At 44.3% G+C, this 15541-nt stretch overlaps 1 protein-coding gene and 1 pseudogene across 1 annotated transcript; both read left to right on the top strand.

Moving 5' to 3' along the window:
• Positions 1–8937: 8937 nt before the first annotated feature.
• On the top strand, positions 8938–12253 carry LOC145968996 (uncharacterized; annotated as a pseudogene).
• Positions 12254–14010: 1757 nt separating this feature from the next.
• On the top strand, positions 14011–15110 carry LOC145969314 (uncharacterized). The gene is made up of 2 exons (XM_083095325.1): positions 14011–14122; positions 14647–15110. The coding sequence occupies exons 1-2, from the start codon at positions 14011–14013 to the stop codon at positions 15108–15110; spliced, it is 576 nt and encodes a 191-aa protein (XP_082951451.1).
• Positions 15111–15541: the final 431 nt, after the last annotated feature.

The following is a 15541-nucleotide window of genomic DNA, read 5'->3' as shown; positions in this document are numbered from 1 at the left end:
GCTCCTCAATCTCGTCGCTGTACTGAAAATAGCACCAAACGACGTAGAAGGAGAAGCTGGAGACCTGCACTTCCACACAGATACAATGTGTAGTGCTAAGCTGCGAGGCGAAGACCATTTGGAAATTGGAATTACAGATCGTCACTGCTACCCACGGACGTTGCGAGCGCACAGCGGCAACTTTCATCCCTATACCTAGCCCTACGAAGGTTTGACTCAAGCCCTGCTTACTGACGTGTGGTTCCTGCAATAACAGGACGTCAAGTCGCTTTCCGACTACGAGTTGACGCACCTCGCCCGTTACCACAGCCGAACGTCGCATGTTCAGCTGCAGTATCCTAACACCAGTGGACGCATTACCTAAGCTAACCGGAGAACCTTTTTTTTTATATCGGTGGGGAAATCCTTTATGGATACCCGCCCTGCCCCGGGGAGAGAGGGCGGGTTATGTGGGACTCCCGGTCTGAAGGACCGGTTTACTCACTAAAACCCCACCGGATGCCTACTCGGGTGTTTGGGGGGAGGACCGGGCGCGCTTAGCGATGTCTACCGGACGTTCTCTCCCCACCCACTCGACCTACCTCCCGGGCGAACCCCTTCCAACATAGTAATATGCCGGGTAGGGGCCCGCCCGCACCGCCGCTTGCGCGGCGGCTTCTTCTCTAGTTGTGGCGCAGAGGGACATCACCTCCACGCCACGCCCTCCTCGGTGTTACCGGGGGCCGGGGTCGGGGCTCGAGTCTCCCGCTCGAGCCCCGGCCCCCCGAGCCTCGGGGTGGACCTCCCTCCCTCCCCCGAAGGGGGATTGGGATTCGGGCAGCACCCCAGGGCTCTTTCTCCTTCTCCCTCCAGGAGCGGGCTCCCTCCTTCTCCCAATGGAATCAGGATTCGGCCACGCCCCTGGAGGACTCCATCTCGTCTATCGTGGAGTGCTGTTACAGGGAGCTTCCGCTCCCTGAGACAGACCCCCTTCTCTCCTCGGCCGGGGGAGGGGAAATCGGATTACCGATTCCCCGCCCCCTGTCGAGGTCATCCCCTCCCACCGGTGTGTGGGTGGGGACGATGGGGGCCACAATGCCTCCGCCTTTTTGGGGGTGGCCCTGTCGGCGGAGGCATGTCCCCGTCTCTCGGCGGTGGGGGGTCGGCGCGGCGTTGCCTCTCGCCACGCCTCTCTCTCTCCCTCTCCGCGTCCTCCTTCTGCAGCATTACCCTGCCGCAGAAGGAGGACACAGCTTTCCATGCCCCTACTCTCCCGGTCATGGCTCTGATAACGGCCGGGAGGGAGAGGTCCGCCCCCACTGCGGCCACAAGGCCCGCGCGCTCGGCCGCCCACGCCGGACAGTCTTCCAGCGTGTGCTGCGCCGAGTCGCGCGGATGGCCACAGTGGTGGCACTCCGTGGTGCGCTCCTTACCTATCCTGCACAGGCACTCCCCGAAGCAACCGTGTCCGGAGAGTACCTGTGTCACCCGGTAGGTGATTCCCTCTCGTTTGATCCCGTCTATCCATTGTGATAGACAGGGTCTTATGGCCTCGACGGTCCTTTTCCCCGCGATATTTGGATCCCCAAGTGACTTCTGCCACTTGAGGATCATGGACCGTCGAGCCTGGTCCTTAGCCATGGCTCGGAACTCGCCGGTGATCACCACCCCCCTGTTTCGGAGCTCGCGGACCCTCATGTACATTGATCGGTACATGTGGGCCGCGAGGTCCAGTGGTGGCATGCCGGACAAGATCGTTGCCGCCGCGTGGCTTACCGTTCGGTAGCCCCTGGCCACCCGTATGGCCACCCGTCGTTGCATCATGCGAAGCATATCTCTCAGTCGACGGGTGGCCAACACATCTTCGGCCCATACCGGGGCCCCGTATATGGCCACCGAATTGACCACAGCGGCATACACCCGGCGAACCCTTCCCCCCGAGGTTCGGGAGCAGCCGGCTCAGTGCCATGGCTACTCCCTCTACACTCGGGGCCTAACCGGAGAACCTAGCCTGTCTAATTGTTGTGGCCCCGGGCCACTCGCTGTGTGGGGTGAGGTGGGGTTCGCCAATCTAACCGTCTTTCGCGGTTTATTTGTTACGCTCGCGGTTCTAAGCGCGGATCTAATCGCACGCGTTTGCACCTTAGCTACTTCGGCGGTATATTACGCTCGAGAGTAAACGACGCGGGCCAAATCGCGGAGATTAAACAGCGCTCTAGCGCTACCGACGCAGTCTTAATCGCGGTAACCGAACAACGGACTAAATTAATTCTAATGGCAGGAAGGCCGTAAGCCGGGGACAGTGCGCCGTCGCGTGTTGTGTCACGAGTCCGCGCACGCATAGCTCGGTGAGGCGCTCTCGAGGAGGCGGAGGCCGTCACCGATCGCACGGACGAGCAGACGCGCGACTCAACGACGAACACATCCCGCGCTTCCCTAACAGCGGCCAAGCCAGAGCGGAAGCGGTCAGTCAGGCGGGCACTCCTCCTCACCACGTCCAGAGATTTAAAATTTAAACACTTCACCCTGTTCCCACGAGTACGGTGGAAGGGGTGGTTGAACGACGTAGAGCCACCATTACGCCGCCAAGCCTAAATACGCCGGGAGGACGGCAGGTATCCCGGGACGGACTGTTCGCGACCGCGACATTTAAAGTTTACGCGACCATGCAGACCTTAGGGACGGTTCCTGACACCTTAGTCTTCAGACCTAAAACAATGGGACCGACCACGACGAAAGCGACCGCGACAACGACGACCTAACGACGCCTATCGACGAAGCCACAGACGGCAACAGCCGAAACTCGAAGTACCTGAAAAGAAAAAGAAAAATTAGTAAAAACCCCCGGTTCCGTCGTCTCCGAGTCTAGGACATCAGAGGCGTAGGGTCCGGTGGGTCTTGGGTGGCCCCTGTTCTCCTCTTCCACACCGAAGTGTGAAAGAGGCGAACGGAAAAGTGATAGGCCACCAGTCGGGATAAAGAATGGTGGTAGGGGGAAGGAAGAGGAAGGGAGTGGACTGTTTTTCGTCGGCAGAGTGAGGCAAGCCCCAATTGCGACTTCCCAGTCCGACAGGCACGGAAGCGCCCCAACAAGCACGTACCGGCCCACAACATCGAATGAGACGGAGGTTCCGCCTAAAGCACGGCCGTCGACACGCTCCATCGACGCACCGACGCTCTTGCCACATAGGAGCCATTGTCGACTGGTGACTATGCTGCGAGGATTATTTGTCCCGTCTTGGCACAACTAGAGCGGCTAGACAGGACTGGACACGTTTGCTTCGCCTTTCGGTTACTGAGCCCCCTCACCACGACAAGGTGTGCCCACGAGGAGGAGTAGACAAGGACATATTGTCATTTGTCTTACGTGTGGTGCCTACCCCAGAGCCTAACCCACACAGTCCCCAGCAGGGCATCTGGATTGGGATACGCCCAATCAGCGCGTTATTGCCAAGGCAACAATTACCAGTAATGCGACCAGGCTGTAGGGCCCGTAACCAACTGGTTGGGGCGAGCGACTGTCCACGCTCTACCAGCGAAGCAGGCTGGTACCCGAACTATCTGCTACGCGCTCATTCGCAGGGGTCCAAACGCTCCTAGCCAGCATGTAGCTATCAACACTACCCCCACAAGTCCTACCGCAATTGCTGAGTCGGGGGACAAGTCCCCCGGGGCAACCCAGCTCCCATGGTACCGGCCAAGATCACTGGTTGGATCTTCGTGGCCGAGGCCACTACCGGTTGAGGGTCCCACTATCCTCGGCATCGATCGACTAGCTCGGGTGCGTGAGGCCGCCACACCTCAAAAGAACACACTGCAGGAATCAGACCGAAGTTCTTTCTACCTGAGGCATCTCCCCTGCGCACCTCACAATACCTCACATTCACACGTTCTCTCTCATCCGTCTCCTTTCGAACACACACGCAGCAAACTTGCACACTCTTTCATACCTATCCTTACACTCCAGCACATCACCTACATCCACATTACCATCCGCTCGCACAGTCACATCCCATTCGCTCAACCCTCTCAAGTCTCCATATAACGGACATTCAATCAACACATGCTTCCTTCTCACTCAATCCTCGTACAAAAACGCATTCATACTTCCGTGTCCTGTTAAGATGAAGCCCATCCACAAGCTCGGCTCAAACAGCACATTCATTTCGGCAAATCTCACATTTTGTATAAACTCATACGTCACTCGCCTCGACTCGCATTCATCCCATCTTCTCTGCCACATATCATACAATCTATCATCCACCAGTTTCATCCGCTCACTCTCATCCATTCCTCTCAACTCATCATCATCAACCACACCACACTCACTCACACTTCAAGCACGCACACAGTACCACTCGCTGACATCTATTTATCATATCCTTCGCATACCCAAATCTCATCGTACCACACCACACACTCGCTCCATACATAACGCAAGCAGAGAACAGCCCCTTGTGCAACACACGCACTGCTCTCTTTTGCAAGCCCCATTCGCTCCTTAATACACGCCGTAGTTTACCTACCACATTCACACACTTTTTCCTCAAGCACACCAGGTGCGGCTTGAAGCTCATCCTCTCGCCCATCCACAAACCCAAATACCTCACACAACTCACATACTTCACGGTAACATCATTCACTCTTACACTCGGTCGCCTAGTCACAGCCATACCATCTTTCATAAGCATGGACACAGTCTTTTCTTCAGACACACTCACACCCACTTTCACTCCCCATTCGTACACAGTTCTCATCCACTCGGTACCCATTCTTTCTAACTCCACTCGGCTTTGTCCCTCCACAATCAGCAACAAATCATCCGCATACGCAATTACCTTACACCCAGACCCACGTAGCTGCCACAACAGTTCGTCCATCATGAGGTTCCATATAAATGGACCGCAGATGGACCCCTCTGCGCAGCCACGACAGGCATCCTTCCATACAGTCTCACGCACCCCTTTCATACACACACGCCTATCACTAAAATAGCTCTCCCACAATCCCATTTCCTCGCACCCAATCTCACGCAGCTTCTCAAGCACACAATCCCATTCTAAATTATCAAACGCTCCCCTAAAGTCCACGAACACATACTAAAATATACTTCTTCGTGGACGTATTTACCCACTCAAGCACACAGTTCCACGCATCCTTGGTCGACCGGCCCCTCGTAAAACCAAACTGTCACATCACACATTCTTCTATACATCATTCGCTCTAATCTTCTCACCATCATTCTCTCAAGCACCTTTCCAAGCACAGATAGCAAACATATGGGCCGGTACGACCCCGGTTCAGACCGCAATTTATCGGGGGACTTAAGCAACACAACCACTCTCGCAGACTTCCACGCCAAGGGAAAACAACCAGTGCTCAAACATACATCATACACTCTCTTCAGCCAAACCGGTATCGCTCTCCAAATCATACGCAACATCTCCGTGTTTACCCCATCCAAACCAGGTGCCTTCTTTAATCTTATCGACTTTATAGCATCATTCACTTCTTCCTACTCAAACTGTCTTTCCTCTGTTCGCACTTCATCCACACGTTCCACACTCGTTCTTGCAGCCGGGAAGAACCTATCGAACAACACATCCACGCTCTCTCTCCATGTACTCGTCATTCTGTCATCAACTTTCATACTACTCAACAAGTCACCTATATTTCCCCATACACACTCTGTATACCTCACCCCACGGATCCTGATTACCTTTCGTACCCACAAACTGTTTCCAGTTTGCCTCTTTCGATCTCCATATACACTCTTATACTCATTTCTCACTCGCCTATACTCATCCGCCCTCGCATTCCTTCTTTCCCTGTCATCAATTTTCCTCGCACGCTGGTAGGCACGCCTACACTTCCTTACTTTCTTCTTCAATCTCTCCAGTTCTTCCGTCCACCATACAAGCTTCCTTGCTAACTTAGGCTTATGCCTCTTCAACCACCTATCATTCGCACTCAGGATCCACTTCATCACACTCTCTAACATATCCGCATGCATTTCATCATTTATAAATCTGGCGTTTTCAGCCGCACTCTCCATCAGATCACTCATATACCCTTCCCAGTCTGCACCCTTACATATCCATCTACACACATCTTCATCCACACCGACAGTATCGTCCCACATCATCCGTATCAGTATCACATTGTGATCACTGATACCCCAGTCAGGCATTACTTCCCATTCGAAACGGCACCCAGTAGTTAGCACTAGGAGAGTTCTAACGCAGGGATCTCAGGGGGGGTGAGGGGCGAGGGGATCTCAGCGGCGCGGGGGAATGACGTCACGCAGGATGTAGGGGGATGACGTCACGCGGGTTCTAACTCAGGTCCTATCAGGGATGACATCACGCGGGTTCTAACTCAGGTCCTATCAGGGATGACGTCACGCGGGTTCTAACTCAGGTCCTATCAGGGATGATGTCACGCGGGATTTCGGTGGCACGGGGGATGATGTCACGCGGGATTTCGGTGGCGCGGGGGCTGTGGGGCGGGGGATGCTTGGGGACGTGTTGGATGTTTTATGACAAGTATAAACAATAAAACAATATAAACAGCGATATTCCTTTGAAGGATTGGATCTTGGAACCTTCTTTTTCTTTTTTCTTTCTTCTTTATTTATTTATTTTTTATTTATTTATTTTTTATTGCTGATGTTCGGCTGCTTTGTACCCTTGCCGCGCGTGTGAGAGAGAACGATAAGAGTGCGAAAAGAACGCGTACGAGAGAGAACGATAGCGAGACTTATAATTAGTGCGAGAGAGAGCGCAAGAGAAAGGCGTATAAATAATTGTAATTTTTTTGTTACAATTAAACATATATATATAATTTATTTAAATGTGTGAGTTTAATAAAAAGTATACAATATAAAAGAAAAATAATAATATATAAAATAGGTCGTCGGGCTATGTTGGGGAAGCCGTTTCTGAAAACAGAAGAAAACATATGCATTAGTTTAACATTTCATTAGTTTAAATTATTTAATAATTTATTTTAAAATACTTTTGATATATAATAAATTTAAAGATACTTACAATGTTATCCATGACTCATCTATTTTAATTTGTGCAAATAGGGCACATGTCGCAGGGCAATATTTGATTCAAACATTTTCTGCATCCTTTGCATGACATATTTTCCAAATGAACATAAGCTATGGTTCTATGTTCTCGAACAGAACTAGTTTCTTCAAACTGATGCGGATCTTCTAGAAAGCATTCGGTACAATATTTTGATCCATTTTCCATGTAATAATAAGAAATGCAACATATCTTTGTTGCTTCGTTGTATGTTATTATTTCAATAAGCGTTGAGAAAAGCTCTCTTTAAATTAACAATAATTAGAAAAAATACAATAGGCAATAGAGAGCAAGAGAATTAAATTTAACTTAAAGTAAATAATCAGAAAATATAATTCATTTAAGTTGTACAAAAAACCCAAAAACACGGTAATAGAAATAAGTACATGAAAAGGCGAACGTTTCTGGCTCTCGTTTGAGCCTTCTTCAGCGCATTAACAAACGGTACAAATTTAAATACGTAATATCTTAAAATCGGACAGATAATTCAATGCTACGCAACCAATCGTCGGTGGATCCTGTACAAGTAGACCCGAGACGCATCGTTGGTGGTCTCGCGTTCACCGTAAAAGGCTACATGGTGGTTGAGCCAAAGTCTTCTGCGGAATACTTATTACCAATTTCCGACCTGATAATGATCCCAATCATATCCTAAAAAGTGGCACGATACAAGTGTACAAAAGAGATTATGTATGCACTTAACTAAAACACTTTGACGTTGATCTTATCACACTTACAGAGAGAGAACATTCGGTAAAAATATTAAAACGGATGAAAGCAACAGTGTCTTTCTGAAGTCAGACGGTTAATGTGTGGAACTCTCGAGACATATTGTTTATATACAATTGCATGACTTTAAATTTTTGGAAGCTTATTTATTATGTCCTGATATAAGGCCGGTAGGTTATCTGTGTCTGTCTGCAAATTCAAACCATTCTTTTGTCTTTTAATATGAAGCATTTCTGAAATCAATCTTTTGCTGTAGTATGGAACCTCCTCCAAAATTTCAACATCGTTCCAGCAAAATTCATGATCAAAAAGAAGTCTGTGGTTAGTGATCACGGAATAATTAGTTACATTCCTATTAATTTGTGATCTATGTTCAGATATTCTGGTCCTCAGCATCCTAGAAGTTTGACCTACATACGAAGCATCACAGTCAGAGCAGTTAATCTTATAAACAACGTTATTTTTGCGTTCATTAGGAATGTTATCTTTGTGTGCTTTGATGAATATTTTTAATTTGTTTAAACTAAAGTAAGATAATTTAATATTCATATTTTTTATGATGTTTCTATATTGCTCTGTGACCTTAGGTAAATACGGAATCGTAAAGAAAGAGGAAGCGTTCTCTAGTGTCTTGTCATTAGTGCCGTCATGTTTATTAATCAGATATTTCAGACGTTGATTGAAGACGTCGAAAATCAATTTTAAAGGATAACCATTGTCCAGAAGAACTCTAATGACGAAGTCAAGGTTTTTGTTGTGGAATCTCGGATGTGATAAGGAGAATGCTCTATCTACTAGACCAATTATTGTGCCTTTCTTCTGGCAGAGTGGATGTTGTGAATTAAAGTTTAGATACCTTCCTGAGAAAGTAGGCTTATGGAACCAGTCAAAAATTAAAAAATTGTTGTCCAATATAAGAGTCACGAAATTAATTGCGTCTAAGAAATTAATTGTCCCGTCAACCCCTATTTCAGATGTAAACTGCAACCTGTCATGAAAAGAATTAAATGTTATTAGAGTCAATTCGATAGAATCCGAATGGACTGTCAACAAAATATCGTCCACATATCTAAAATAAAAAAGAGGTGTAAATCTTAAAGCGTTCAGAGCCCTCACTTCAAGATCCTGTAACACAATGTCCGCTATTATGGGTGATAAAGGAGATCCCATAGGGGTTCCAAATGTTTGTTTGTATATTATGTTATTGAACGTGAAGTATGTGGAGTGTAAAACCAATTTTACTGCATTTATAAATTCTAATTCGGGCAGGTCACAAATACCACGAAGGAAACACCATCTATTCGAGACACTTTCCAATGCGAGATCTATAGGAATATTAGTAAATAATGAAATCACGTCTAGTGAAACCAATTTCGTGTCGTTATCAATCCGAATATTCGACAACTTATTTACTAGATCAAAGCTGTTATTAATATGGCTAGAGGCTGTCGGGAAATTATTATACATGACTCTATGTAAGTATGATGCGAGAGAGTAAAGAGGGCTGTTTATGGAGGAAACAATAAGTCTGTAAGGAATATTAATCTTATGGATCTTTGGTAAACCATAAGCCCTTGGTAAGGTGCCATCAGTAAATGAGAGTGATCTTTTTGTTGCATTAGAGATGTAGCCATGTTTATTCCATCTAGTTAGCATTTCTCTCAAATTGGAAATCAATTTTTTTGTTGGATCTTTTTTAACAACTGTATATGTATTTCTATCTCGAAGTAAATTTTCCACTTCACTAAGGTAATCAGTTCTATCAAGTGCTACGGTAACATTACCTTTATCTGCACGTGTGAGGATGAGATCTTTATTTGAATGGAGAAAGCTCTTCGTAGTCATCAAACTCCGTGTTAGTTTTAAATTTAATTCTCTTGCTCTCTATTGCCTATTGTATTTTTTCTAATTATTGTTATTATTTCAGGTATGCTTAAATCTCGCTGTTTCTTTTGTAACAGTTCATCAAGAATATCGACACTATTGTCACTATCGTAATCACTGTCCTTCGCCAAGGGTTCTATATCAGATCCATCATCTTCCATCTCTCTCTTCTCTCTCTCTCCTCTCTCTCTATCTCCATCCTCTCCGCCACAACTGGATCCATCCAATAATCGTAATCATCATCCGTATCGTCGTCGATGATAATTACGTTTTCTTCAGCCATTACACAAGACTACTGAAACACAGAAGAGCAACGAAAGAAATGATACTCTAGTGCAGCAGACCACCGAAACACAGAAGAGCAACGAAAGAAATCATACTCTAGTGCAGCAGAGTCCTCTTCATTATATTTTTTTAACATACACAATATAAATAGAAGTATTCTTTGAAGGATTGGGCGGATGGAAATACGTAGATAACAACACATTTTTGAGATATTTCGGGGTCCGACCTTTTCGAGCAATCTGTGAATCATAGCGAGATAACAACACATTTTCAACCCTAGGTTCAGTTACAAAAAAAATTTTTCTTTGTGCCCCCCCCAACAATCTCTGAAAGTTTGTTGAATATAAGAAGGATGACATAAAGTTATAAAAATATATATAAGGTTATAAAAGGTTTTTTATACCCTTATATATTTTTTTATAACTTTATGTCATAAACTTATATTTTGAGATATTTCGGGGTCCGACGTTTTCGATCAATCTGTGAATCATAGCGAGATAACAACACATTTTTGAGATATTTCGGGGTCCGACGTTTTCGAGCAATCTGTGAATCATAGCGAGATAACAACACATTTTCAACCCTAGGTTCAGTTACAAAAATTTTTTCTTTTGTGCCTCCAACAATCTCTGAAAGTTTGTTGGTTGAATATAAGAAGGATCGAAGCGCATCAGATCATAGTACGTGATTTGAAAGCGCATCGACACGACGGTATAGCAAAAGTATAGTCAAAAAGTATAGTGTTCTGTCAGAAAGTATAGTGTTCTATCAGAAAGTGTGATAATATATATATATATATATATATATATATATATATATATTGTGTGATTATATATAAAATGGAAAACATCGAACAGACTGAACGCGACCTGGTGGAGCAATCCAACCAAATTGCCACCTTGGGCGAATATTTTGCATGGCTACAACAATGCAACGAGTACATCGAGTCGCTGGAAGAACAAAGTCGGATCAAACGACCGCGATTATCGATCGGGAATCGACAATCGCTGATTGCTCGAATCGCGCGACTCGAAGGTGCAAAGACTCGATTGCAGAGACAGTTTATGCCTAGTGGTGGTAATTACAGTGGCGACAATAACGCGGGTGCCGGATGTAGCGCGCATCAAAATGAACTTGTGTGGCGCGAGATTGATACCGGTTTCGATAACCGTATTCTAACCGGTGCTGTGATTAACGCAAACCATATCGAACCTCGTCAATTTCTTGAGGACGCCAAAGACATCGTGCTCGAGCAAGTGCAAGACGTTATAAGAAGATACAATAGTGTAAAATTGAACACTATATTCAACGGTGAATTTGTGTCGGGTGATAAGCGTGCGAATAAAAGTATCAATACGAGAAACTGTGAACTCTTCCGCACGTCTGATTTACACGAGTGGTACGAGCGCAGCGTTATCTAGCCCACCCTAGCATTGCTAGAAGAATTTCAGGAACGCGATAGTGGCTGGGCATTGTCGCGAATACAGAATTTAACTGTAAATATAAATAAGTATAATCCTATGCGCGCGGGATGTTATATTAAATTGCCGCGAGAAATTATGATAAAGAGAGCTGTAATTAATGTACAATCTAGAGACAATGCGTGTTTCGCGTGGGCAGTGGTGGCCGCTCTATACCCCGCTGAAAGAGACACGAATCGGGAATCTTCATATCCCCACTATACGACGGTGTTAAATGTACAAAATATTGAGTTTCCGATGACGTTGAACCAACTAAAAAAGTTTGAACATATAAACAATATCTCCATCAACGTGTACAGCATCGAGAAAGAAAACAGCATTGTTCTGATACGTCTTTCGGAGCAGAAATGGGATAAACACGTCAACCTGTTGTATGTGGAAGACGGCAACAGCGTCGGACATTTCGCATGGATCAAGAACTTATCCCGGCTCGTGAGCTCGCAATTGAGCAAACACAACGGTCAAAGATATATCTGTGATCGGTACGTATAATTTAAATAGTTTATGTAATTATAAAATATAATGCATTGCATAAATCTTTAATTTAAATATTCTTTTACAGATGCTTGCACTATTTCGGATCGGAGGACAAGTTGCAGTCACATACGGTAGACTGCGGAAAAATAAACGACTGCGCTATCCGATTGCCGAGCGATAAGGACAAGTGGCTCGAGTTCAACAACAACACGAGGAAAGAGCGACTTCCATTCATCGTGTACGCCGACTTGGAATGCGTTTTGACCAAGATGGAGGAGGAGGAAGAAAAGAACGCGTACCAGCACCATCGGGTATTTAGTATAGCGTATTATATGCATTGTTCGTTCGACGACTCGTTATCCGCGTACCATTCTCGCCGCAGTATTGATTGTATCGCGTGGTTCGCCGAAGAACTTAAAAATTTAGCGTTACGTGTAAAGACTATTTTAATGACTACAAATGTCTCCATGGTAAATTTAACATCGGACGAGTGGGAAAAATTTCACAGCGCAACGCATTGTCATATATGCGAAAAACCGTTTACGCAAGAAGACGATACACGCGTACGCGATCATTGTCATTTGACCGGGCGATATAGGGGTCCCGCGCACTCAAATTGCAATCTAAATTACAAAGAATCATTATATATTCCGATAGTCTTTCACAATTTATCCGGTTACGACGCGCATTTCATTATCGAGGATATAGCCACAGCGTTCGAAGGGGAAATCGAATTACTTCCGATAACCAAGGAAAAATATATATCGTTTACAAAAACTGTTAAAGCTGCACAAGACAATTGGAAAAATTATATAAAATTAAGTTTTATCGATTCGTACAAATTTCTTACGGCAAGTCTCGACAAATTGGCATCTTATCTAGACAAAGACAAACTCAAAATTTTAAAATCGGAATTTCAAAATTTATCTGCAGAAAATTTCAGTTTATTAACACGGAAAGGCGTCTTTCCGTACGAATACGTCGACTCTGTAGATAGGTTGCAAGATACGTGTTTACCACCGCGCGAATCGTTTTACAGTTCTTTGACCGGTGAAACTATATCCGAGAGCGATTACGCGCACGCCGAGAACATCTGGACGCGATTCTCCATTCGAACGCTAGGCGAGTATAGCGATTTGTACTTGAAAATCGACGTCTTGTTATTAGCCGATATTTTTGAAAACTTTCGCGATAGTTGCATCAAAAGTTACGGACTCGACCCCGCGTATTATTATACTCTTCCCGGATACACGTGGGATGCCATGTTAAAGCATACAAAGATTACGTTCGAATTGCTTACCGACATCGACATGGTCATGTTTATCGAACGCGGTATACGCGGTGGTCTGAGTCAGTGTTCTAACAGATACGCGCGCGCTAATAACAAGTATATGCAACAATCGTACGATCCATCGAAACCATCGTCGTACTTGATGTATTTCGATGTAAATAATTTGTACGGATGGGCAATGTGTCAACCGTTGCCCTATGCCGATTTTCGATGGGTCGACGACGTGTCGAATTTTGACGTAACATCGATCGCGTTAGATTTGCCTACGGGTTATATCCTCGAAGTCGATCTCGAGTACCTGCAACATCTTCACGATACGCACACTGACCTTCCGTTTTGTCCGACACGTGACAAGCCGCCCGGCAAGCGGCAAGACAAACTCCTCGCAACGCTATACGATAAGAAGCGTTACGTGATACACTACCGTAATCTACAGCAATGTACGCGACACGGCCTTCGCGTTACAAAAATACATCGCGTATTACAATTTACACAATCTCCGTGGCTTCGCAGTTATATCGAATTAAATACACAGTTTAGAACACTCGCGAAAAATGATTTTGAAAAAAATTTATATAAACTGATGAATAACGCGGTATTTGGCAAGACGATGGAAAATGTGCGTAATCGTGTCGACGTAAAATTATTAACAAAGTGGGACGGACGATACGGCGCAGAAGCAATGATAGCGAAACCAAATTTCCATAGTCGAAGTATTTTTTCGGAGAATCTGGTTGCCATAGATTTACGCAAACTAGAAGTAAAATTTTATAAACCAATCTATGTCGGCATGTGCATACTCGGCATTTCTAAAACGTGCTTGTACGAATTTCATCATGAGTACATGTCACCGCTATATCGTGATAAATGCCGGGTAATGTACACCGACACAGACAGTCTTATACAGGGTGGACCATTTTAACCTTTAATGGAGAATAACTCGAAAACCAAGCCCGGGAGAGAAAAATGTTTCAGCAATTTGCAATTAACAATTCCATATTTTTTCTTCAAAACAACTATGTGTTTTCTTTACACCAGTTGATTCCTCTCATTATTTTGTACGTAAAAGTATTAAGGTAAGATAATCGAAAAATGAATATTTTACAAGATATTTTACGGTTTATGTAAAATTAAGAAATTATTTCAAGCCTCATAACTCAAAAAGTACTTAACAAAAAGGTACTTAATTATAGTGTTTTGGAAAGCTCTCGAGATAAGCTACAAGAATATGCAATGACAAATAGTAGGTTCCATTTAAGAAATTGAAGGTGACCTTCATGTGACCTTCAAATAACTCTTCAAGGTCAAACCAATGATACCATCTTATGGCCCCCTCGAAACCAAACAACTTTTGTCTGAAACATTTTTCTCTCCCGGGCTTGGTTTTCGAGTTATTCTCCATTAAATGTTAAAATGGTCCACCCTGTATATCACATTGAGTGCGAAGATGTCTATGAAAACATGAAGCGCGATATCAACCGATTTGATACGAGCGATTATGCGATAGACAATGCGTACGGTATACCGCTCGCGAACAAAAAAGTGCCGGGTTTAATGAAAGATGAAAATAACGGCGCGATAATGACCGAATTCGTCGGGCTTAGAGCAAAAATGTACGCGGTGAGAATGGACGGGAAAAAGGATACGAAGAAGGTTAAAGGCGTCAAAAGTAATGTTGTTGCGAGAACGATAACATTCGACGATTACACGCGGTGTTTGAATGACGAAATAGAAATGACACGACAGCAATCTTGCATAAGATCGAAATTGCACAAAGTGTATACCATTCGCGAAACGAAAATTGCTCTGAGTCCGTACGACGACAAACGGTATATCGTACCTGATTCGACTGACACGTTACCATGGGGACATTATAGGATACCTTTGTAAATAAATGTATATTTTGTTTATTATTAATTGTATATATTTTGTACATAACCATGTATATATTTTTGTATTTTTATATTTCATATAGTTTTATAATAGTAATACATATCTTACACATTTATATTTCATATGTTTTTTATGTATATTTTCATTTTTCAAATATTAAATGTAAAATGTAAAATGTGTGTGTGTGTGTGTGTGTGTGTGTGTGATACAATATACTACTAAAGGAAATATTAATAAAGATTTTTTGGTATTTTTTATATTTCATATATTTTTATGTAATGCATATCTCATACATCTTATATTAAAAATACATGTACTATCGCAAGGAATATTGGTAAGGATTATTATGTATATTTTCATTTTTCAAATGTTATATATATATGTTATACACATATATTTTTCCAGAAAATTAAAAATAAACACTGTAT

The sequence above is a fragment of the Camponotus vicinus genome, unplaced genomic scaffold (genome assembly GCF_025532165.1).
Source record: "Camponotus vicinus isolate PSW18456_S1 unplaced genomic scaffold, iyCamVici1.0 SCAF_3, whole genome shotgun sequence".
NCBI lineage: Eukaryota > Metazoa > Arthropoda > Insecta > Hymenoptera > Formicidae > Camponotus > Camponotus vicinus.
Note: the sequence above shows the minus strand (reverse complement) of the source record. Positions and strands in the feature narration are given on the sequence as shown.